Genomic DNA, 27,048 nt, shown 5'->3' with positions numbered 1-27,048 from the left:
TGTACCAAAACGGTTACAGCTTGTACTAACAGTAAAAAAAAGATACAGAATCCAACTGGTTGCAATACCTTTCCCCCTATTTACACATGTGGCGGTAACTTTATAATATGCAGACTGCACAGCATGATGGTGAAACTGTATCAAACCAACCCACAACACTTTATTATTTAAAACCTTAACCCCTTATCTTCACACTCGTTTTCCACGTTAATGACCTGGCCATTTTTCAAATCTGATGTATTTTCGGATATTTATCATCAAACCTAAATATCAGAACTTTCTCAGGGCCAGTGAAAACAAAATTTATACTGTTTTTTTTTTTTTTTTTTTTTTTAAATGACTTTCCTTTGCATAATGAAATAGTTTGATGGGGGTAAGGGGCTTATTGCATCACCACCTTCCAAGCAACATAACTCATTTGGAGAACAAAGTTTTTGATCACAGTTTATGTAACTGTTTTGTGAGATGGATGATTAAAAAATGTCAATTTGGGCATAGTTTTTCAGTAATTTTTATTTTTAAATTTTGGATCGTCACTGCAGGGTGCCAATAGGCTGCCGGGGGTGCTTAGTCCGTTTGCAACCGCTTAGACACTGTGGAGCTTTTCCGATCTTAGCTCTTAGTGATCAGACTGGGGTATTATTACAAAGCCCAGCACTAGCAAGACACTAGGTCCTACAATCATCTTTTGATGTGGCGCTGCAGAATAGAGTTGCCGTAAAAAACCTGATACAGCGTTTGAGAAGATGTCAAAATCAAGCATGATAAACCAAGGACATTAACTCATAGATCCAGGCACAGTAATTGTTTTTCATCTTTTTATATTTGTTATATTTGTTATACATAGCCTCTTTCCTTCTAAAAGCAACTTTTAAATTATGTTAAAAGCCAAAAATGGGCAGAACCACTCAGCACAGATTCTCTGTTGCAATGGGCAGAACATGTCTTACCCAACCCCTTCCTCTTTCTGCCTTTGTAATATGACAACAGCAGGAAGTGCATGGAGAGGGGAGACCTGTTACGCTCAATGTAACAACGAGTGAAGATTTTTTTTTTTTTTTTTTTAGAAGCAAGGTGCCCATGGATTACAAATTTAAGAAGATTACCAAAATGCATTGTCGTGTGTGTGTGTATGTGTGTATAATATTTATATATTTTATATACACACACTGTCTTTTACAGTCCTCACCCCAAGTTTTCCAGTTAAAATATAGAGTTAGCGATATACTCGCCATATAACATTACCCCTCTAATAGCTTTTTCATTCATCGAACTGTGTGACATTGTTTTGCGAGATGAGATGATGTTTTGAGGATTGTACAGCCTTTTGATCACTTTTTATTACATTATTTATATGTTGCAAAATGGTGAAAAAGTGATGTTTTGGACATTTGGATGCTATTTTCCTTTATGGGGTTAACCGATGAGAATATGCGCTAACATCCGTGATCGGTGCTTGCATCGATCTCAGGTGTTACTGGTGAGTGTTTGCTGCAGGGAACGCCTTGTTAAATCTTGCTTCTACTGGGTGAACATCTATATAACATATATATATTTATACACACACACACATGTGCATGAAAGCAGGAACCTGTGAGCCCTCTCCATACTCCCTTAACAGACATGTGACGTAAAGATATGTTTAAAGGAACATAAAGGAAATAAACACTGTTAAAGGAATGTGAATTTTAAATACATGTCAATTCCAGACTCCAACTTAAAAAAAAAAAAAATTAAATGCTGTATCTACTCTGGCGCTCCCGGTGTCCTACCCATTTATTGACGGGCACAGAAGTTCAGTTTCGACATGTACCCGCTCCTGAGCCGATGGCTGTGGAGTGGGACATCGGGAGCACAAGAACAGGGGAGTACAGCTTTATTTATTAAATTGCCGCTCAAGCCCACGTGCTACATTTTGATAACAGTCAGACAACCCCATTAAAACGATATCTCCGATTCGGTTTTACTTAGAAAAACAAATATTGTGTATATATTTAATAATTGTTTTTCTAGGTCTAGATATGACCGTTTGAAGAGAGCCACACTCTGGTCTATCAGCTGAAGGCATAAGGAGCTGCAGAAGAAACTTGTACTGCAAAAGTACATGCACCCTCTGTCTCTGGTAAATGGTGATGGATTAACAATGTACATATCAAAAATCTCTTAAATATGTATACTTTGTTTCTAGTGTCAGAGAAGACAAATAAATGTAAAGAGAGATATGCCTGAGAAAAGGGATATTTTGACTGAAGCCATACTGGTATACATCTTTTATACAGATTACACAATTTATTTTTACATAACAAAGAAATCTGTGAAGCTGAGAGCATAAAGAAAATTTTAAGTAAAGATTCTCACCTCCAAAATATAACCCAGTAGCAGTACACATTCTCCATTGTCCCTGGTACATGCCAGGCTGATTGGGACTGCACATTGGTACGCTGACATCTGTTATCTCCTGTGTGTCAAGAGATCGTACTAATACCATATTCACATGTCCAAACTGGTCACCTCCAACGTAACGTAAGCAAACACCAGGTGGCCAAGCTTCAGATCCTAGAAAACAATTTTTAAAAAATGATAAAAATGCACCTTCAAAAACTTTTGTTACAAACAAAGCAGACAAGAAGGTGCCACACAAGAAGGTGGAAACACTGTGCAAATACTAAAAAGCTGAATGTGTTAGTTACATAGTTATTAAGGTTAGAAATAAACACACGTAAATCCAACCCACTTCTAGAGTGTTGATCCAGAGAAGGGCAGAAACCCCTATAAAATATAATTTATCCGATATTTGGGGAAAGATTGCTTTTTAAACAGTGAAAAACTGATTAATACCTGAATCAATCAATCATCCATCTGGACAGTATATGATGTGTGCAGCAGGAGGCAAAAACTATGATAGTTTCAACAAGAGCAAACACATTAAAGGAATGCTGTTTATTTCATTAGAACAATTATAAAAGTTGATTTTTTGAAGGAGGGGGGGGCCATGGATAACAAATATAAGAAGATTACCAGTCACAGTGCCTGGATATATGATTAGGTGACTTTGGTTTATCCATGCTTAATTTTGATGGTAGATTTCCTTTAACCTCTTCAAGAAGACCTGTCAACAGAATTTTACTACCTTGACTAACAATGCCTGTTGATAAAGGGTTACAAGTCCTCCCCATACCACCTATAATTAGCTGCAAGTGAAGCACTGTACTTTAATTACAGTTATTTTAGGATATGCAAATTAGTTTTTATGACTAATGACTAGTGGCTTTGACTCTTCTTCTCTCCAAGGCTGCCAGTGAACCACACCCCATTATTCTGATTGACAGCTCTGTGTCTCTTCAAGTCACTGCCCTGCCTCCTTGTACTTCAGGGACCGCTAGCTAATATTCAACTACAGACATATAAAGCGCTTTCCACTTCTAGGAAATATTGCATCAATTTTTATACATGTTGCCTTGTGTTACATTCATGTCATGTGACCAGAGTGACATAATCTCAGGTCCTTTAGCCGTGAAATCACAGCAGCCTGCATGGCAGATGAAGAGAAGTAAAAGTCAATGGAGGCAGCTGATCACATGGGGTACAGTTTGCTAATGTTCGGAGGCTAAAGTACCTGAGGTGATGTCACTCTGGTCACATGACATGAACTGCTGAATAGTAAGGCGCAGGGAGGAGATAGGAGAGGCCGCCCAAGCAGCAGACAGCCACTCTGATACCAGGTAATATAAGATAAAGATGATTTAACAGATAAAACAATATTTAGCTGAAAGAAGGGTGTCTTTTAGTTAATAGAACTCTATAGGAATCTGTCACTAGCTGTTTGTGAGAAAATGTGGCAACAGGTTCCCTTTAAGCTTATTTTGATCCACAGGACCAAGTCCCATTTTTAAAATCTGACATATGTCATTTTATCTGGCAATAACTTTGGAATAACTTTAGGTGTTCCTTTCTTCTTCCCAGAGTTTTCTGCCCCATGTAACACATTGTGCTTGATGCCATTTTGCTAATATCACCATAAACTTCGGATTCGTGCTGAACCAAAGTTTTCCTGAAATTCTAAACAAATTCTACTTCATTAGAATTGATTCGCCCACCTCTACCCACAACATAAATAACATAACCCCCACAACACAACTACACACATTGGCCCACATTTATTTGTTTGTTTGCGCCAGTTTTCTGTTTGACTTTGCACTAGAAAGAAAATGCAAACTGCTTGCACATGTATTTATAAAGTGCTTGCAGTGTATCTGACAAGACAGAAAAATGTGCACCTAAAGGGGCTGTTACTGCTTTGTCGTTTGTGCCACATTTATTACGGATGTGTGCCACAATTCTGCAGCATAAAAATGGTGCACACCCCCGATCAGTGCAGGGGTGCCAGATTTTCAATAGATATTGCACTTCTGATCAATAATTTTATGTAAAATGCTTGAAATCCTTTTTTAAAATTTTGCTCCCATTAATTACTAATATGCACAATGTCCTACAATTATTAATTTACATAAAATAAAGTGTATACAATTTATTATAGTGGATGTCAGAAGTTTGGGATAGTGTATACACCATATCTGTCCCTCTCTATTTGTACACAGAGGTGACATTATATATATATATATACATACACATATATATATATATATACACATACACATATATATATATATACATACACATATATATATATATATACATACACATATATATATATATACATACACATACATATATATATACATACACATACATACATATATATATATATACACACATATATACACTATACGCATAGCCTCCACCAAATAATTACGTTACATAGAGGCTGCTATGTAACGTAATTAGTACATTACATACAGGACCTCCCCAAATTAGTGCATTACATATAGGCCCTTCATATTAGTACATTACATACAGGCCCGCTCAAATTATCACATATAGGCCCCTCTACACTAGTGTATTAAATAAAGTTAATGTACTAATTTAAGGGGATTACATGTAATGCACTAATTTAGAGGGGCTTATATGTACTAATTTGCTTGTGGCCTATTTGTAATGTAATGATTTGCGGGTCTTTATGTAATGTACTAATTTGAGTGTGGTATATGTAATGTAATGATTTGGAGGGCCTATATGTAATGCATTAATTTGAGGGGGACTATATGTAATGTAATGATTTGAGAGGGCCTATATGTAATGTACATTACATAAAGGCCCCCTCAAATTAGTACATTAAGTATAGGCCTCTTTAAATTAGTGCATTACGTATTACACAAATCATTACATTACATATAGACCTCCTCAATTTATCACATTACATATAGACCCCTCTAAATTAGTACATTACATAGAGGACCCTTCAAATTATCGTATTACATATAGGCACCTCTAAAATAGTGCATTACATGTAAATCCCCTCAATTTGTGGGGGCCCACAAGTAATGTACTAATTTGAGGGGGGGGGGCTTTATGTAATTATTTGGCGGGGCTACATTTGTAATGTACTAATTGAGAGGGGCCATATATGTAACGCACTTAGAGGGCCTAAATGCAATGTGCTAATTTGAGAGGGCCTATATGTAATGCACTAATGTATCACATTACACATAGGCCCCTTTAACCCCATAGCGCAATAAGACGTACCCTTAGGTCTTACTGCGCATGGGGGAGTATGAAGAGGGCTCACAGGCTGAGCCCTCTTCATACTCACCGGGCATTTGCTTCATAATGAAGCAAACGCCCGTCGCTAACACCCGCGATCAGTGCTTGCACCGATCGCGGGTGTTAACCCTTTGATTGCCGCCGGCAAAGCTGCATCTTGGCTCCGATCGTCACTCCCCCGCCATCTTGGCTCCGATCGTCACTCCCCCAGGCTGTCATGATCGAGGCTATCTATTATAATGTGCGATCTGCACTGTAGTATGGCAGTATATGGTAGGATCAATCAGACAACCTAGGGTTAAAGTACCCTAGGGAGTCTGTAAAATAGTAAAAAAAATAAATAAAAAAAAGTAAAAAAAAAAAATTATATTAAAAAAACATAAAAATTCAAATCACCCCCCTTTCCCTAGAACTGATATAAATATAAATAAACAGTAAAAATCATAAACACAATAGGTATCGCCGCGTCCGAAAATGCCCGATCTATCAAAATATAATAACCGTTTTTCACTGCGTTAAACCCCGTAGCGGAAAATAGCGCCCGAAGTCGCAAATGGCATTTTTTTGCCATTTTGAAAAATAGAAAAAATTCTATAAAAAGTGATCAAAATGTCGAACAGTCCTAAAAATAGAAGCATTGAAAACGTCATCAGAAGTCGCAAAAAATGACACCACCCACAGCTCCATACACCAAAGTATGAAAAAGTTATTAGCGCAAGAACACGGCAAAATGAAGAATTTTTTTTCTGTACAGGAGGTTTTAATTTTTGTAAATGTATGAAAACATTATAAAACCTATACAAATTTGGTATCCCCGTGATCGTATTGACCCAATGAATTAAATAGACATGTCATTTAGGGTGCACAGTGAAAGCTGTAAAAACCAAGCCCACAAGAAATGGCGCAAATGTGTTTTTTCATCATTTTCACTGCATTTAGAATTTTTTTCCCGCTTCCCAGTACACGGCATGGAATATTTAATACCATCACTACGAAGTGCAATTTGTTACGCAGAAAATAAGCCATCACACAGCTCTGTACATGGAAAAATAAAAAAGTTATAGATTTTTGAAGGTGGGGAGTAAAAAATAAAAACGCAAAAACGAAAAAGGGCCTGGTCCTTAAGGGGTTAAATTAGTGGATTAAATATAGACCCCCTCAAAATAAGCACATTACATAAGGCCCCCTTGAAATATTACATAACAAAAGTCCCTCACAAATTAGTACATTACATATAGGCCCCCCAAATCGTCACATTACAAATAACACCTCCAAAAATTGTTACATTACCGTTCCCCCAAGTTCATTACATATAGGTGCCCAAATTGTTACAATGATAAGTAAGACCCTCAATAGTTGTTGCATCAGATATAGACCCCCAAAGTTAATCTATTATATACAAAGAGCTCCCCCCCCCATATTAATTACAAGTAGCTCCCCTCAAATCGTTATTTTACATTTAGGCTGCTTCAATTTAATACAATTCACAGCAGCACAAATTTCCATGGTAAGACCGCCCCCCACCCCTCCAAAAAAAATGGCCGTTAAAAATAATAAAAATACGAATTTACCTCAGACATCTCTGAAGTTCTCTCCCCTTTTCTCCTTGCTGCAGCTGGATGGAAAGGGAACAGGATTCGCGGCCATGTGATGATGTCATCACTCGGCCGCGCATCTGGGGTCAGAATGTAACGTGCGCCTAGAAGTCTCCCGCACTCACTGACAATGCATTTGCGTCTTGCAAATGCAAGACGTCTGTTTCATCGATGCATCGAGTACTATTGGCATCAATGGTAAGGGCCTGCCTTGGGTGCACAGCCCTCTTCCATAGCTCACAGGTGTCGAGGTCCACCGGTAGAACCACTGGTCCACCTGGCCATAGAGGTGTGACCCTGTGAGGACATATGAGATACGGCAGGGAAAGGGTTAAATGGGTTTTGAAGAGAAAGAGAAAAGGTATTTGCTAAATCTTAATGTTAGCAGGACTTCTGTTTGAAGTGTTAAACAAAACTGTGGAGCAGAGTAAGGATAGATGCTCCTGATAGATGGTGCAGTGTTATAGGAGTGGTTATTTGTCTAAACACAAAAGAATGAAAGGTTAGTATGGTTACATAAAGTATAAAGAGCTTGAATGCTTCTGTGTGCCTGGTGTATAAAAGAACACTTTCAACACTATCCATTGCAATGCTGATACCTTTTGTATACAAATCTGAATGATTTGATCCTGAACCACTACTAAGGTGTAATTACCAAAATGAAAACAAAGTTTTTAGTAAAATAAAAACTCCCCAACTCAATACGATTACCTTATATACTTGGGTATAATAAGCTTAGTTTTTCAGCACAACGTGCTGAAGAACCCGACATGGCTTATACGCGAGTCTATAAAAAATAAACTTGCATACTCACCTTTCAGCTCTACCGGTGTGACTACTCTTCTTTCTTCTCCCTGCTGTATTGGCCAGCAGAGGCACATCCATGCGCCGTCTGGTACAGAGGAGAGAAGAAAGAAAAGGAGCCACGGGGACAGGAACATCGGAGAGCTGAGCCCAGCATCGAGGTCCGTCGGAAGGCGAGTAATTTTTTTATGTGCTGGGTCTGGCTGGCTAGATACTACACTCAGCTGGCTACATACTAAAGGGGACTGGCTATATACTACACAAGGCTGGCTATATAGCTTAAGGCTAAGCCCCAATTTTGGTATTCTGACCGTGTCACTTTATATTGTTAGAACTTTTGAACACTTACTTATCAAAGTGATTTTTTCGTCAGATGATGTACTTTATTTTAGGGGCAAATTTTGGCTGGCAAATTTTTTATTTATAAGAAAAAAATAAATTATACATTTTTTGAAGAATTTGCCATTTGCAAAATCATCTTATTTTCAAGCAGATAGTTTGACCACCTCAACATATGACAAACATTACGATTTTTTCATTTTTCAAATGTCTGGATAATATATTTTAATGCAATAGGGTTTACAATTGAACATCGGTTTTCCATATTTTCAAGGAGATTTCAGAACTTTTTGGGGGAATCATTTTTGGTTTTAAATGAAATTTTAAATATATAGGGAGTTTCTAATATTATTTATCAACCCATTTTCAAATCTGTACCCCTCAAACTATCAGGAACTGATTTTAGGAAGATTGTTCACCTCTTGAAATCTTCATAGTAATTAAATCAAAATAGAGGCGAAATTTAGAATTGGTTGGTAATATCATTTAGCCCTAAAATGTACACGTTCACAAAATATAAAGAAAGAAAACCAAATCTTAAAATTTGTTATGCAATTTCTCCAGAGTACAGAGACACCCTGCATGTGAATGTTACTTGCTGTAGGGGTGTACAGCAAGGCACAGAAGGGAAGGGGGGGGCATGCATTAGCCAGTTTTGTCTTATAGATTTTAGTTCATTCATGGCACACTTAAAGCTATAAATTATTTGTTTTCCCTTTAATGTTGCCATGCGAGGGCTTATTATTTGGGGATGAGATGCACTTTCTAGAGGGACTATTTTGGGCTGGCTATTCCTCATTGCTGAAAATTTATAAACTTAATTGTGGGGGTAGGTTGTAGAAAAACATCAATTCTATAAGGTCAATACTGCCAAAAAACGTCTCTTCAGATCAGACCTCCATTCTCAAGGCTAACTTCCCCTACCAGTGGCGTGAAGATACTATACGCCACTTGGGAATCCGCCTATCCCGCTCATAAATCTCTGTATCGGCATCGTTTTCCCCTATGTATGCCCACATACGCTGCCTACTTTCTAAAAGTCATTATTTGGTCGTATTTTGGGCGTTAAGTAGAGTCACTTGTCCAAGTGACTCTACCTCTTTGAGACCCTCCCTGTCCCAGTGCCGCTTAACCCCTTAAGGACGCAGGGTTTTTTCGCTCATTTCTCTCCACCTTCAAAAATCCATAACTTTTTCATTTTCTGCGTACAGACCTGTGTGAGGGCTTATTTTGTGTGTAACAAATTTTCCTTCCCTGTGATGTTATTTATTATAACTTGCTGTGTACTGGGAAGCAGGAAAAAAAATTCCAAATGTGGAAAAATTTAAAAAAAACCGCATGTTCTTGTGGGCTCAGTTTTTACGACTTTCACTCTTCACTCCAAATAACACCTCTACTTTATTCTTTGGTTCGGTACGATCACGGTGATACCAAATTTATACAGGTTTTATTGCGTTTTAATACATTTTCAAAAATTAAACAAATGTGTACGAAAAAGGAAAAAAAAAATTTTGCCGTCTTCTGACGCTAATAACTTTTTCATACTTTGGTGCACAGAGCTGTGTGAGGGGTAATTTTTTGTGAAATGAGCCGACGCATTCATTGCTACCATTTTGAGGACTGTGCGCCATTTTGATCACTTTTCATTCCATTTTTTATGTCATGTAAAAAGGTATAAAAGTCGCATTTCGGACATTTGGGCGCCATTTCCCGTCTCGGAGGTCACCACTGTCAATAACTGTTTTTATATTTTGATAGATCGGGCATTTTGGGACGCGGCGATACCTAATGTGTTTGCGATTTTTACTGTTTATTATATTTTATATCCGTTCTAGGGAAAGGGGGGGCACTTTAAAAAAAAAAAATGCAGGTTTTGGGTTCCAGTTTGGGCACTCGAACTCTAAAAGGTTTGCCATCACTGCTCTAGGTTACATTTACCCTAGTCAGATCGTTCCTGCCGTATACTGAAATACAACTGTATTGCAGTATATGACATTTCTGCACAGTATACGTTAAAATGTGTCCTCCCTGATACATTATTCCCTGTGTTTCTCGTCTTGTCCATATCTGTTCCTCCCGTGTTAAGTTTTCTTATTTGTATTGTTTTTTTTCATACTTCCTCCTTACTTAGAGGCCTGTTCAAACCCACGAGATACCCACACTACGCAATGCTGTTGGGAACCAACCATCTCAGATCACAACTTGTAATATATGTTATGTTAAACGTTCTTCAGCTACAGTTTCAGATTTCCATGTCTAGTTATATGCAAGTACATACTCTGTAGATTATCTATGAGGTATTATAAAAAAAATTCTTTCAATAAAAATACAATTAAAAAAACCCATCAATTCTGTAATTGACTTTTGACTTTTTTATTTTTGGTTCACCATAAGCCAAGTTTTCTTCAACGGGTCAGTATGATTACAGCGGTACCAAAGTTCTTACAATTTACTTATTTTGTACACCATATGGGGAAAAAAAATTCAATAATTTAGCAGCAACATTTGCCAAGTAGAATAACTCTTCATTTTATGTCTATATAGCTAGATGAGAGATTCTTTTTAGCGTGACATGTTGTGCTTTACAACAGTACCAATTTAGTATCAAAACAGTTTTTTGATCACTTTTTATTGCACTTTATGTGGGACAAAATAGGTAAAAATAGTGAATTAGTTACTCACTGGTAATTCTGTTTCCATTAGTCCACCATGACGGCCCACCTGGAGGATGCCCCTTGACCTCTGCAGGGATGGGATAGGAAGAAGAGAGATTGAATGGACCCATCCCGCATCCTCCCACCAGAGACTACAAAATAACCACACTGAGGAAGATGCAACAATTTTTATTTAGTATGTTTTGATCACATACAATTATTTTTGACCCTGTGAAGTCAAGGCAAGTAACGAATGACTAATGGAAACAGAATTACCTGTGAGTAACTAGTTCACTATTTCCATTTCGTCACCCATGACGGCCCACATGGAGACTTACAAAATGAATAGTCCTCATTTTTAGGGAGGGATTACTCCATGTAACACCTTTCTGCCAAAGGATAAGTCCTTTGAGAATCCAAACATTAATGTTTTGAGAAGGTTGACGAGGAGGCCCAGGTTGTGGCCTTGCAGATCTGTTCCAGCGAAGCTCCACTTTTTTCTGCCCAAGACGTAGACATAGCTTGAGTTGAATGTGCTCTCAACCCTGAAGGTACTGGAGTGTTCTGAATATCATTGCAAGAAGATATTGCCATTTATAGCCTCCCCTTGTTCTTTCTCTGGAAATACACCAAGTCTGACAGCCAATGAGTACCATTCTCGTTCTTTTTCAGAGAATGGGTTCTCACAGGAGAATGGTAATGTGATTCTTGTGGAAATCTGAGACCACCTTTGGAACAAAATTCGGGTCTAACATAAGAATAATTCTGTCATCAAGAATGTGCATGTAAGGTTCTCTTATACATGTAGCTTGTAGCTCACCCAACCACCCGGCCGAGGTAATAGCTATCAGAATGGTTGTTTTTAAGGTTAAATCCTTAATGTTCGAATTCTCTATTGGTTCAAACAGCTCTTTGACTAGAGTGTTGAGTACACATAAAAGATCCCATCTGGGGTTTAATTCTAGAGGCTGAAGAGATAAATCTCTTGACCCACCTGGGCTTGATGAGAGGTTAATCGAAGAAGGCGCTGAGACCTGAACCTTAAAGTGTGCTGGTAGATAACCCCAAATCCTTTTTGAAGAAAGTCAAGAACCTGTAAAATATTTGGGTTAGTTTGACATGGTGACTTATCTCTACAGAAGGATGGGAATTTCTTCTATTTTTTTATGATAGATTGCAAATGTGACGGTTTCTAATTGCCTTCAGAGTTTTGATAACACTGGAGGAAAGCCCGTGCGAACTTAGGTATTCGGATCCGTGCTGATAATTGTAGTCTACCTGGGTCGGAGTGTTGAAACGGACCCTGAAGCAGAAGGTTCCCAGACATTGGTAAGATCACTGGATCGTGCATTGTCATTATTTTCAACAGTGGATACCAGCTCTTTTTTGGCCATTTTGGCCATATCAGGATTGTCTTTGTCTTGGTATATTTTTTAGTGAACTCTGGCAATCAGGGGAATAAGGGAGAAGGCATAGGCAAGAGGAGTGTCCCAGAAATGAGAGAATGCGTCCAGATGTTCTCTGGTCTCTTTTTTTTCAGGAGAAAAGTAATGTAGACTTTTAGAATTTTCCTTTGTAGCGACCTGGTCTACACGGGGAATACCCCGTAGGGATGTTAGAGAGTGAAAAACAATTTAGACACCACTTGTTTGGATGCATCTCCTTCCCGCTGAGAAAGTGTTGCGCTCCCCAACCAATCTGACTTGCGTCCATCTGAACTATGATGTATGGACCGTTTTCCAAAGCAGACCTCTTCTTAGATTTGTTTCCTTTAACCACCATAGAAGATCCCCCTTGACTGTAGAAGGGATGTTGACTTTTTTGTCCAATCCTCCCGATTTCCTGTTCCAGGACCTTAGGATCCAACATTGGAGTACCCGGGTGTGGGCCTGGCACCAGACTACTGAAGGAATACATGCAGTTAGTAGTCCCAGGATCTACATGGCGTCTCTGACGGAGATACAAGATTTTCTTCTGAACCTCTGTATTTGATCTCTGATGCGATTCTCTTTTTCCTGTGGGAGATATGACATTTGGTAAGAGTAGTTTAGGTGGACTACCAGAAATTTCCTTAGTGTGGCAGGTGTCAGTTCTGACTTCTGATAATTTATCAACCATACCCAATTTCAACAAAGTTCCTAATGTAAGATCTCAACAAAAATAGTTTTTGTCAGTCTTGACCATGATAAGTAGGTCATCTAAGTAAGGAACAATCAATACGTTCTGAAGTCTGAGAAAGAATACCACTTCTACCATAATCTTGGTGAAGGTTCTTCGAGCTGAGGAAATCCCAAAAGGAAATGCACAGAACTGAAAGTGTAATGTGGAACCCTCTGGAGACAGGACAGAAAATCTTAGAAACTTTTGAGATGCTGGGTGGATTGGGGACTTGATAGTATGCGTCCTTTAAGTCTATGGTGCACATTAAGGAATCTTTGTGAAAAATATGTGTAGCTGATCTTACCAATTCTATTTGAAATTTTCTGTAGATGATAAACCTGTTGAGGTGTTTCAGGTTGATGATCAGACGGTTTGTCCAATTTGGATTCTTTACCAAGAAGAGAGAAGTATAAAAACCTAATTTTGTTGATCTTGGGAAACAGGAATAATTAAACCAGATTTTCACAATAAATTTCTTGTCAGATGAGAAGGTGAGAGGCAGATGAAATGGAAGAAGAGCTAGTCATGTATTTTGTGGGAGGAAGATTAAATTCTATTTTGTAACCATGATTTACAATATTTAAGACCCAGGGGTTTGATGTTATTTCTGGCCACTGTTCCCTGAAGCTGATTAGTCTTCCTCCTACTGTGGCTTCACCGTTTCTTATTCCTATTCTGGTCTGCTGGAGCGGAGAAGAGAAAAACTTTCCCTTTACCTCCTAATGGGTAGCTCCAGCGACCCCTTTTCCTTTTGTTTCATACGTGTCCTTTGTATTTTTGAAGTCACGAAAGGGCTGTTTTCTGGTTGTGAGTTTTTCTTAGGAAAACCATTTATTTATTGTGTCAATCTCTGGTCCGAATACAAACTCTCCCATAAAAGGAATACTACATAGCTCAGTTTTTGAGCGGATGTCACCTCCCCATTGTTTCAACCAGAGTGCCCTTCTTGATGCATTTGTTAAGGCTCCTTCCTTAAAGGAGAACCTGATCCCTTCTGCCGCTGTGTCCACCAGGAAGGCTGTAGCTGACTTCAGGAGGGGAACATTTTAAAGTATGGTCGCTCTGTGTGTTCGTTCCCTGAGATGGGTTTCTAGTTCACCCAACCAATACAGCAGAGATCTAGCTACTGCTGTAGCAGCTAAGTTACACTTCAGACCAACCAGAAGTTTCCCACGTCTTCTTTAAAAGCAAATCAGATTTTCTCTCCATCAGGTCCTTTAACTGGGCTGCATCTTCGAAGACAACCTTGGTGACCTGTACATCTACTTTTGTACAAGAATCTCATAACTTCGGTTTCAAAGATAAGCCTCTTTTTGAAATTTTTTGAGATTAGAATTCTTTTCTGGATCTTTCCATGCTTCTCACACTAGCTTTTTCAGAATGTCATTTAACCCCTTAACGCTGAAGCCACTTTTCACCTTCCTGACACGGCCCATTTTTTCAAATCTGCCCTGTGTCACTATAAGTGGTTATAACTTCGGAACGCTTTAACATATCCAAGTGATTTTAAAATTGTTTTCTCGTGACACATCGTACTTCAGGTTATTTTAAAAATTTTGGTGGTATGTTTTGCATTTATTTATGAGAAAATCAGATATTTGGTGAAAATTTGTAAAAATTTTTGATTTTTGAACTTCAAAATGTTCTACTTTTTCCATACATAGTCATAACCGCAAAAAAACGTAATAACTAACATTCACTAAATGTCTAATTTATGTGGACATGGTTTTTTATGCATACTCTTATTTTTGTAGGATGTTATGGGCCTTTGAACGTTTTCACATTTTCATAAAAAACGCAAAATCCTGCTATTGAGGGACCTGCTCAGGTTTCAAATCACTTTGAGAGACCTAAATAAAAGTAAACCCCATAAATTACCCCATTATAGAAACTACGCCCCTCAACGTACGTGAAGCAACTTTTATGAAGTTTGTTAACCCTTTAATTGTTTTACAGGGGTTAAAACAAAATCGGATGCAATTTTGAAAGTAAAATTTTTTTGGCTAAATTAATATGTTTTTCAAAAAATGTACAAATTCTCAGTGGATAAAATACCAAAACGCTCCACAAAATTTGATACCCAATCTCTCCCGTGTATAACAATACCCCATATGTGGTGGTAACCTGCTGTATGGGCACACGCCAGGGCATCGAAGGGAGCTGCACCATTCAGAGCAGATTATGCATTGTCAATTTTTATTGGCTATACAATCTTTATTTTTTTGGCAATTTGGACATATAAGGGCTTATTTTCTGCGACATGAGATGCACTTTACAAATACTTCATTTTAGTGGGTCATTAGCTTATTGATGAGATTTTATTAACTCTTGAATGTATGGGTGAAAAGAAAATTGCCAATTTTGGTTTTCTTTTCGTATTTTTTGGGGGTCGTACACCGTACACTAAAAATATTATATTATCTTCATTCTATAGGTCACTACGATTACGGTGATACCTCATTTATATAGTTTTTCATTTATTTTTACAATTTTACTGGATAAAAACTAATATAGAGGAAATCTCATCTGTTTTTGCATCGCCAGCTTTTCGGAGACGTAACTTTAATATTTTTTGGTTGACAGAGCTAGTTTAGGGCTTATTTTTTACGTGTTGAGTTGTTCTTTTCAGTGGTACCATTTTTGCGCACATAACTTTTTTTGATCGCTTTTTAGAACATTTTTGTGTAGAGATTTTATGAAAAATGTACATTTTTGGCGTGTTTTTCGGGTTTTGTTTTTATGGCGTTCACCGAGCGGGTCCAATAATGTTTCTGAGTTATTGTACGGATTGTTACGGACGCGGCGATACCAAATATGTGGGGTTTTTTGGCGATTTTGTGTTTTTTTCACTTTATTGCATGTGTATAGGGAATATTTGTGTTTTTGTAATTATTTTTATAAAAAAATTATTTTAAATAATGTTTTTAACATTTTTATTAACTTTTACAGGTAAGCTTGAACAAGTGATCCACTGATCACTTGTTCAAGCTCTTCTTCACACTACACAGTGTAATACAGATGCGCATGCTCAGTGTGTTACAGCCGGGTCCTGTCAGGAGCCAGGGACCCAGCTACAGGAAGGAGGATCACGCAGCCCCGGGCACCGGCAGTCCCGGGGCTGCGATCGGAGCAGCGGACACCCCCGGTAAGGGGTTAACACCCGCGATCAGAGAAATCTCCGATCGCGGGTGTTAGAGGCAGGTGTCGGCTATAATATATAGCTGACACCTGCAGCTTCTGGCGCCGGCTCCGTTCAGGAGCCGGCGCCAGAAGCATGACGTAATAGTACTGCATTTTGCGGGAACGCACCTCCCGCGATGCAGTACTATTACGTCAAATGTCGGGAAGGGGTTAAAGGAAATACCCTCTGACGCTTTGCTTTGAAGATCTCAAGGGGTTAACAATCTTTTTAAAAGCGGTTTCTGATAGTTCGAGGGGTGCAGATTTGAAAATGGTTTGGTTATATAGGTGGTTTTAATGATAAATATGTAAAATTTCATTTAAAACATTTATCCACAAAATAGTAAATTCTGAAAACAGGGAAAATCGATATTCTATTTGTAAGCCGCGTAAGCCTAGTCCCAGAATTCTCATTTCAACCTTTTATGGGGCATTAATTTTCTTAATATAGCAGGGCATCAGGCGTTGTGAAGGAAACCATGACGTTTCAGAACCCTGAAGGGTATGTAAGGCCACTTATTTTTTCTTTTTATAGACACTCCCAGAACGCAAGTTGTTCACACAACCTCCGGATATGGCACAACAATAAAACACAACCCTGAATGGCTATAAGACCCCTTTCCCTCAGAGAACCAATCTTATCAACCCAAGGAGCTGCTACCAGTTCTCCTTTAATATAAGCCTGGTCCGTAACGGGATTATATAGGGTGAGGAACCAAACCGTTAGCATGTATATTAGTGAGACATGGACCTGGGATTCATGGATCGAGATAAAAGAGCAACACAGGTTAAGTTTTATATGTAATTGCCTTTAGGGCACACTAAACAAAACAATATACACAATAGCGATATATACAGTAGGCAGAGTACAAAATACAAAGGTAGGACTACAAGTATCAGCAGTTCAGTAAGTTACCTTGTGGGCCTAATGGAACCTGATAGTCCACACCTTAAAGAAAAGCTACCATTTGATTTGAAGCATTATAAAGCAAACATACCTTGAGAATGCTGTAACTACACTGATGCAGGATCATATCTTGCTTAATCCTTATGCCGAGTGATTTTGATGATATAACATTATGATAATGAAGCTCTGTCGCCTCCATGGCTGGGGCAGCACTTCTCCTAGCATGTGAGTTATTCGCTGCAGGAGAGAATGATGTAATCCATGGGTTGTGCCTGAAGGCAGATTAATCAATTGCTGCACAGCTGCTGTGTATGATTATGATTAACCTCCATTTGTAATTACAAGATCAATGTGTAATGTGTTTATCTAATCAGCCAACCTGACTCCGCTTTCCCAAGGAATGTTATAATTGTTTTTTCAGCAAAACCACTCAGCTCAGAGATTAACCAAAGATCCTGCATCAGTGTAGTGATCAGAATGTATCAAATTAAATGGTAGGTTTCATTTAAGATCTTCCTCTGCATTTGATGTTAAAATGGGTTCCCAGACAAAGACAAGGCGCATTCAGAGGCGTCTGAAGACACACCTCTGCCCACCCCCAAGAGGGGTCATGGGTTCCTCCTACCAGGTATCACGTCTCAAACCCTGGAGAAGCCATAGCTGCTCAAGGGGAAGTCTACGGGTCATGGTTCTGGTATCAATAGATCCGGGTGAATCCCTAGATCGCATGGATACCAAACCTGACCAATTTGCTATGGTCCTATCCAGAGATATTTATCTCTAGACCCAAAGGTGCTAGAGCCTAAATAGACACAACCAAAATGATACTACGGGAACACAGGTTTCCAAAAATGTATTTGCCCTTGGCTGAGATGCTTCATAACTCCATAACTGTCTTTAATAAACGTATTGGTCTTAAGAGTTTTATGGCTTATGTCTTAGGGTGGCGTTGTGAACCAGTTTTTAGTCCATTTTTAGTCATGAGTTTTCCACAGTTAAAAAACACATGCTTTTTACGAAAATACATGCGTTGTTGTCGGGTTTCCCAATTATCTTAATTAAAAACGGATGAGTTTTAAAAAAACCGCATGTGCTCTTCAAAGGATTGAAAACGCATGACTAAAAACGGACTAGAAACTGGTTCAAGCGTCACGTGTGACACCACCCTTAGTAGTAGTGGCTCCATTAGGCTAAATAAGCTGAGGCTGGGGGAAAGTTGGGGATTTGAGTAGTATAAGGCCTCCCTTCCCTAGGCCCTATTTATCACCGGTATCATGTAGCGACAGATCCCCCCACCTCTAAATATAATTTTTATATTAAATATTATAATATATATACATACACACACACATACATACATAATACATACACATACAGGCAGTCTCCGGGTTACATACAAGTTGGGGTCTGTAGGTTTGTTCTTAAGTTGAATTTGTATGTAAGTCGGAACTGTATATTTTATCATTGTAATCCCAGCCAGAACTTTTTTGGTCTCTGTGACAATTGGATTTTAAAAATGTTGGGTTGTCATAAGAACCAGGATTAACAATAAAGCTTCATTACAGACACCTGTGATAACTGTTACAGCTGATCATTGTAGCCTATGACTAAAGTACAATAGATTACCAATATCCAGCGGTCCGTTTGTAACTAGGGGTCGTCTGTAAGTCGAGTGTTCTTAAGTAGGGGACCGATCAGAGAGGCGGGGAGAGCGAGCGAGCGAGCGACAGACAGGCGGGGAGAGCGAGCGAGCGAGCGACAGACAGGCGGGGAGAGCGAGCGAGCGACAGACAGGCGGGGAGAGCGAGCGAGCGAGCGACAGACAGGCGGGGAGAGCGAGCGAGCGAGCGACAGACAGGCGGGGAGAGCGAGCGAGCGAGCGACAGACAGGCGGGGAGAGCGAGCGAGCGAGCGACAGACAGGCGGGGAGAGCGAGCGAGCGAGCGACAGACAGGCGGGGAGAGCGAGCGAGCGAGCGACAGACAGGCGGGGAGAGCGAGCGAGCGAGCGACAGACAGGCGGGGAAAGAGCGAGCGAGCGACAGACAGGTGGGGAGAGCGAGCGAGCGACAGACAGGCGGGGAGAGCGAGCGACAGACAGGCAGGGAGAGCGAGCGAGCGACAGACAGGCAGGGAGAGCAAGCGAGCGACAGACAGGCGGGGAGAGCGAGCGAGCGACAGACAGGCAGGGAGAGCGAGCGACAGACAGGCAGGGAGAGCGAGCGAGCGAGCGACAGACAGGCAGCGATTCGATTTATTAACAAATTCTATTTATTATAGCCAAGAGCAGTTATTTAGTATCCAGGGCAACACCACAATCTACAGCTTATATATATATATATACACAAGCTGTAGATTGTGGTGTTGCCCTGGATACTAAATAACTGCTCTTGGCTATAATAAATAGAATTTGTTAATTCTGTCTGTCGCTCGCTCTCAGATATATATATATATATATATGCAAAATTTCAGGGCTTTGCTTACCTGTATTCTGCACTCTCCAGGTTTTTGTGAATTGGGTATCAGGAGGTACAGATTCTCCTTCTCCAATTGTTACATCTTCTACAAAGGACATGCAAGGGATGTTGACATTAGGACTTTCAAAGTCATAATATGCCCCAATAGCAGCCTGTAGATTCCTAAGGAAAGGAAAGAAAAAAAATTAAAAATTATAAAACATGGTCACAGATATTTTTTATTTATCGCAGTTTTTTTTTCTATTGATTCCCAAAATAAATGTATATACACAGACACACACAAAATAAATATATACATGTATATATAATATATATATATATATATATAATATATATAACAGACAACATTATATATATACAACAGAAAATGGCAGCACTCCAATTGTGTGAATAAAAAGGGTGTTTATTCCATCCTATGCAACGTTTCAGTTTCAGGAATAAACACCTTTTTTTTCACACAATTAGAGTGCTGCCATTTTCTGTTGTCTACATTTGGACTCGACTGCACTCAATTACACAAAAATTATATATATTTATTTGTATTATGGGTTTTATTTAACACACAGACCCACTCAAAAAAGTTTGGGGGCGCCCAGACTTATTTTTCAAATGACTTGCAAAATGAATAGAAAATATAGTCCAAGCAGTGACACTTTTTTTTTCTCATTTGAAATACTAATTTTCATCAAAAGTTTTCTCCCTTTGCTGCAATTACAGCATTTCAGACCTTTGGCATTCTAGCTGTTAATTTGCTGAGGTAATGTGGAGAATTCCCCTCCACCCACAAAGCTTCCAGAAGCCCCTCCCACAAGTTGTATTGGCTTGATAGGCCCATTTTGCGTACCATACAGTCAATCTGCTCCCACAACCGCTCAGTGGGGTTGAGATCTGGTTACTGGCTGGCCACTGCATTACAATTATAATACCAGCTGCAGAGGTCGCACTAACATTTTTCCAGAAGGGTAAAAATAGTCCTCTCATCATTTTTGAGGAGTATTTTTTTACCCGAGAAGGAGTATGAAAGTTTCAGTAAAACACCGCACACATGTCAGTCGCGCAGCACTCCACTCCACTCCAGTCCAGTCCAGTCAGTCGCGCAGCACTCCACTCCACTCCAGTCCAGTCCAGTCCAGTCAGTCGCGCAGCACTCCACTCCACTCCAGTCCAGTCCAGTCAGTCGCGCAGCACTCCACTCCACTCCAGTCCAGTCCAGTCAGTCGCGCAGCACTCCACTCCACTCCAGTCCAGTCCAGTCAGTCGCGCAGCACTCCACTCCACTCCAGTCCAGTCCAGTCAGTCGCGCAGCACTCCACTCCACTCCACTCCAGTCCAGTCAGTCGCGCAGCACTCCACTCCACTCCAGTCCAGTCAGTCGCGCAGCACTCCACTCCACTCCAGTCCAGTCAGTCGCGCAGCACTCCACTCCACTCCAGTCCAGTCAGTCGCGCAGCACTCCACTCCACTCCAGTCCAGTCAGTCGCGCAGCACTCCACTCCACTCCAGTCCAGTCAGTCGCGCAGCACTCCACTCCACTCCAGTCCAGTCAGTCGCGCAGCACTCCACTCCAGTCCAGTCAGTCGCGCAGCACTCCACTCCAGTCCAGTCCAGTCAGTCGCGCAGCACTCCACTCCAGTCCAGTCCAGTCAGTCGCGCAGCACTCCACTCCAGTCCAGTCCGTCGCGCAGCACTCCACTCCAGTCCAGTCAGTCGCGCAGCACTCCACTCCAGTCCAGTCAGTCGCGCAGCACTCCACTCCAGTCCAGTCAGTCGCGCAGCACTCCACTCCAGTCCAGTCAGTCGCGCAGCACTCCACTCCAGTCCAGTCAGTCGCGCAGCACTCCACTCCAGTCCAGTCAGTCGCGCAGCACTCCACTCCAGTCCAGTCAGTCGCGCAGCACTCCACTCCACTCCAGTCCAGTCAGTCGCGCAGCACTCCACTCCACTCCAGTCCAGTCAGTCGCACAGCACTCCACTCCACTCCAGTCCAGTCAGTCGCACAGCACTCCACTCCAGTCCAGTCAGTCGCACAGCACTCCACTCCAGTCCAGTCAGTCGCACAGCACTCCACTCCACTCCAGTCAGTCGCACAGCACTCCACTCCACTCCAGTCAGTCGCACAGCACTCCACTCCACTCCAGTCAGTCGCACAGCACTCCACTCCACTCCAGTCAGTCGCACAGCACTCCACTCCACTCCAGTCAGTCGCACAGCACTCCACTCCACTCCAGTCAGTCGCACAGCACTCCACTCCACTCCAGTCAGTCGCACAGCACTCCACTCCACTCCAGTCAGTCGCACAGCACTCCACTCCACTCCAGTCAGTCGCACAGCACTCCACTCCACTCCAGTCAGTCGCACAGCACTCCACTCCACTCCAGTCAGTCGCACAGCACTCCACTCCACTCCAGTCAGTCGCACAGCACTCCACTCCACTCCAGTCAGTCGCACAGCACTCCACTCCAGTCCAGTCAGTCGCACAGCACTCCACTCCAGTCAGTCGCACAGCACTCCACTCCAGTCAGTCGCACAGCACTCCACTCCACTCCAGTCAGTCGCACAGCACTCCACTCCACTCCAGTCAGTCGCACAGCACTCCACTCCACTCCAGTCAGTCGCACAGCACTCCACTCCAGTCAGTCGCACAGCACTCCACTCCACTCCAGTCAGTCGCACAGCACTCCACTCCACTCCAGTCAGTCGCACAGCACTCCACTCCACTCCAGTCAGTCGCACAGCACTCCACTCCACTCCAGTCAGTCGCACAGCACTCCACTCCACTCCAGTCCGTCGCACAGCACTCCACTCCACTCCAGTCAGTCGCACAGCACTCCACTCCAGTCAGTCGCACAGCACTCCACTCCAGTCAGTCGCACAGCACTCCACTCCACTCCAGTCAGTCGCACAGCACTCCACTCCAGTCCAGTCAGTCGCACAGCACTCCACTCCAGTCCAGTCAGTCGCACAGCACTCCACTCCAGTCAGTCGCACAGCACTCCACTCCAGTCAGTCGCACAGCACTCCACTCCAGTCAGTCGCACAGCACTCCACTCCACTCCAGTCAGTCGCACAGCACTCCACTCCACTCCAGTCAGTCGCACAGCACTCCACTCCAGTCAGTCGCACAGCACTCCACTCCAGTCAGTCGCACAGCACTCCACTCCAGTCAGTCGCACAGCACTCCACTCCACTCCAGTCAGTCGCACAGCACTCCACTCCACTCCAGTCAGTCGCACAGCACTCCACTCCACTCCAGTCAGTCGCACAGCACTCCACTCCACTCCAGTCAGTCGCACAGCACTCCACTCCACTCCAGTCAGTCGCACAGCACTCCACTCCACTCCAGTCCGTCGCACAGCACTCCACTCCACTCCACTCCAGTCAGTCGCACAGCACTCCACTCCAGTCAGTCGCACAGCACTCCACTCCAGTCAGTCGCACAGCACTCCACTCCACTCCAGTCAGTCGCACAGCACTCCACTCCAGTCCAGTCAGTCGCACAGCACTCCACTCCACTCCAGTCAGTCGCACAGCACTCCACTCCACTCCAGTCCGTCGCACAGCACTCCACTCCACTCCAGTCCGTCGCACAGCACTCCACTCCAGTCCGTCGCACAGCACTCCACTCCAGTCAGTCGCACAGCACTCCACTCCACTCCAGTCAGTCGCACAGCACTCCACTCCAGTCCAGTCAGTCGCACAGCACTCCACTCCACTCCAGTCAGTCGCACAGCACTCCACTCCAGTCCAGTCAGTCGCACAGCACTCCACTCCAGTCCAGTCAGTCGCACAGCACTCCACTCCACTCCAGTCCGTCGCACAGCACTCCACTCCACTCCAGTCAGTCGCACAGCACTCCACTCCAGTCAGTCGCACAGCACTCCACTCCAGTCAGTCGCACAGCACTCCACTCCAGTCAGTCGCACAGCACTCCACTCCAGTCAGTCGCACAGCACTCCACTCCAGTCAGTCGCACAGCACTCCACTCCAGTCAGTCGCACAGCACTCCACTCCAGTCAGTCGCACAGCACTCCACTCCAGTCAGTCGCACAGCACTCCACTCCAGTCAGTCGCACAGCACTCCACTCCAGTCAGTCGCACAGCACTCCACTCCAGTCAGTCGCACAGCACTCCACTCCAGTCAGTCGCACAGCACTCCACTCCAGTCAGTCGCACAGCACTCCACTCCAGTCAGTCGCACAGCACTCCACTCCAGTCAGTCGCACAGCACGCACAACACAACACTCCAGTCAGTCGCACAGCACGCACAACACAACACTCCAGTCAGTCGCACAGCACGCACAACACAACACTCCAGTCAGTCGCACAGCACGCACAACACAACACTCCAGTCAGTCGCACAGCACGCACAACACAACACTCCAGTCAGTCGCACAGCACGCACAACACAACACTCCAGTCAGTCGCACAGCACGCACAACACAACACTCCAGTCAGTCGCACAGCACGCACAACACAACACTCCAGTCAGTCGCACAGCACGCACAACACAACACTCCAGTCAGTCGCACAGCACGCACAACACAACACTCCAGTCAGTCGCACAGCACGCACAACACAACACTCCAGTCAGTCGCACAGCACGCACAACACAACACTCCAGTCAGTCGCACAGCACGCACAACACAACACTCCAGTCAGTCGCACAGCACGCACAACACAACACTCCAGTCAGTCGCACAGCACGCACAACACAACACTCCAGTCAGTCGCACAGCACGCACAACACAACACTCCAGTCAGTCGCACAGCACGCACAACACAACACTCCAGTCAGTCGCACAGCACGCACAACACAACACTCCAGTCAGTCGCACAGCACGCACAACACAACACTCCAGTCAGTCGCACAGCACGCACAACACAACACTCCAGTCAGTCGCACAGCACGCACAACACAACACTCCAGTCAGTCGCACAGCACGCACAACACAACACTCCAGTCAGTCGCACAGCACGCACAACACAACACTCCAGTCACACAGCACGCACAACACTACACTCCAGTCACACAGTACGCACAACACTACACAACACTACAGTCACACAGCACGCACAACACTACACAACACTACAGTCACACAGCACGCACAACACTACACTACAAACTACACTACACTCACCCGGCCTTGCTCTTAAGTCCCGTCGGGATCACACAAACGCAGGCAGCTGCGGGCAGGTAGAGATGGAGCAGGACGGGGAGCAGCAGCCCCGCTGTCCACATGTCTCCCCTGGGGCCGGTGCTCTAACTCCGGGTCTCTCTCCGGCACGCCCCTTAGTCACATGTCCCGCTGAGCAGTCCGGCGCGCTGAACCGCTCAACCTGCGCGCTACACGGAATAATTGCTAAGCGTAACTTTACGCATGGCAATTATTTTGGGGGGTAATGGCGCCTCATCACGCGTCTATGACGCGTGGTGAGGCGTTAATGCGACCTCTGACCAGCTGCCTTTATCTTCCCTAAACAGTTCACGCATAATTTGAAGGTGTGCTTCGGGTCATTGTCCTGTTGCAGGGTGAAGTTGAGGGCTGAGAGTTGAGGAGTGAGCAGCACAGACAAGTCACATGTTGTTTTCTGAAATGCATCCAAACCAAAGCCCAACCTCTGGGACTACACAGAGGATTCTTTCAGGGTGCAAAGCAAGTTATGACAGACAATTATATTGTAATGCAAATGTTTAGAGAAAGCAGAAAGGCATATTTGCAATGCAGCTGTAGTGGGTTTATGTAATCTGTCTTTAGAGAAAATGAGGTCCCTGGTGACAGGTTCCCTTTAATCTTTTCCTTATTTAAGCCAGTCTCAAATTTGGCTTTTTCATTGCCACTATGTCTTGAAGGCCAGCATCCTGGAGTTGCCTCTTCACTGTAGAGGTCGACACAGGCATTTGATGTGTACTATTTAATGAAGCGGTTTTCTCAAACTAGAGACTGTACTTGTCTTGTTGCTTAGTAATGCAGTGGGGCCTCCTTCTCTTTCTACTCTGGTTAGAGCCTGTTTGTGCTCTCCATTGAAGGTAGTAGTACACACTGTTATAGGATATCTTCAGTATTTAAGAAATTTGTTGCGTGGAATGGCCTTCATTTTTAAGAATAGCCTGTCGAGTTTTACATGAATGTTCTTTTTTCTGGCCATTGTGAGAGTTCTATAGAACACACACGTTATGCTCCAGATTCTCAACCAGCTCAAGAAAGGTCAGCTTTATTGCTTCTCTAATCAGCTAAACAGTTTTCAACATCCTTCTTACACAGTTAGCAAACACAATGTACCATTAAACGACTAAAGTGGTGGTTGTTGGAAATGGGCCTATAAACATCTATGTAGATATTGAATTACAACCAGATGTTTGCAACTAGAATAGTCATTTACCACATTTACAAGTATAGGAGTGTATTTATGATTCATTTAATGTGAGCTTCATTGAAATAAAATGTGCTTTACTTTAAAAAATAAGTGACCCCAAACTTTTCAGCGGAAGTGTAGGGAGCGGTTGACTCTGTAAATAAGTTTAGCTATAGAAGCACAGTGAAGTATTTAGATCTGAGAACATTAAATCCTGATGTGATGAACAAAGTTGAACTGCAGTGGCTGTGTTAATATTTACTAAGTTATAAAAAGATTGAGGGTAAAGGAGCGCATTGAGAAAAGTGGTAGGGGTGAGTAGAGAGACTGAAATAGAAAGGAAGTAGGAAATAAATAACCTAATTTAGGTAATGTGGTACATCCCTTAACCAGTTTGAAATTTGGATGACATGGCTCTACAATCCACAAGAGGGCAGTATTTGATTACTAGTACTACTCCTGATACATCTTTTTAATCATCACACTTGTATATATCCTCAGGATCATTCTCTTTTTTGTTACTATTAAAATATTATAACAGTTGATAATAATATTTTTTATTTATACAGTGCCATCAAATTCTGTAGCGCTTTACAAATCAGTTATATTCTAAAAATTGACCAATGGGTTCTTTTGTTAGCAAGTGGGAACTATTGTGAAGAAATTAGAAATATACAAACCCAGTCTAGAGGTCTCATCTTTATGGTAGAAAATCTAGAAAATCAGACCGTACAATATCTAAATAGTTTGAATCTCATTAAACAAAATAAGTATTTGAGATAGGAAATCTACCTATCAAAATCAAACATGGATATTCCAAGGACACTTACTCATAGGGAATAAGGGAACATATGGTACATTACTCTGCATCACGTCAGGTGCTGAACCATTAACGAAGGTCAAATTATGCCGTGA

The 27,048-nt window shown here is 42.3% G+C and overlaps 1 protein-coding gene across 1 annotated transcript in view; it reads right to left on the bottom strand.

The window, feature by feature from the left end:
- The window catches only part of ILRUN (inflammation and lipid regulator with UBA-like and NBR1-like domains), a 92,176-nt gene that overhangs the window by 15,582 nt on the left and 49,546 nt on the right, over nucleotides 1-27,048 (bottom strand). The window contains exons 2-3 of the mRNA XM_072137201.1: nucleotides 19,784-19,938; nucleotides 2,359-2,556 (exon numbers count right to left, since the gene is read on the bottom strand). Coding sequence (XP_071993302.1) covers nucleotides 2,359-2,556; nucleotides 19,784-19,938 — 353 coding nt within the window. The remainder of the gene's footprint in view (nucleotides 1-2,358; nucleotides 2,557-19,783; nucleotides 19,939-27,048) is intronic.

The sequence above is a fragment of the Engystomops pustulosus genome, chromosome 2 (assembly GCF_040894005.1).
Source record: "Engystomops pustulosus chromosome 2, aEngPut4.maternal, whole genome shotgun sequence".
Taxonomy (NCBI): domain Eukaryota; kingdom Metazoa; phylum Chordata; class Amphibia; order Anura; family Leptodactylidae; genus Engystomops; species Engystomops pustulosus.
The sequence above is the reverse complement of the archived record's forward strand: the minus strand, read 5'-3'. Positions and strand labels throughout refer to the sequence as shown.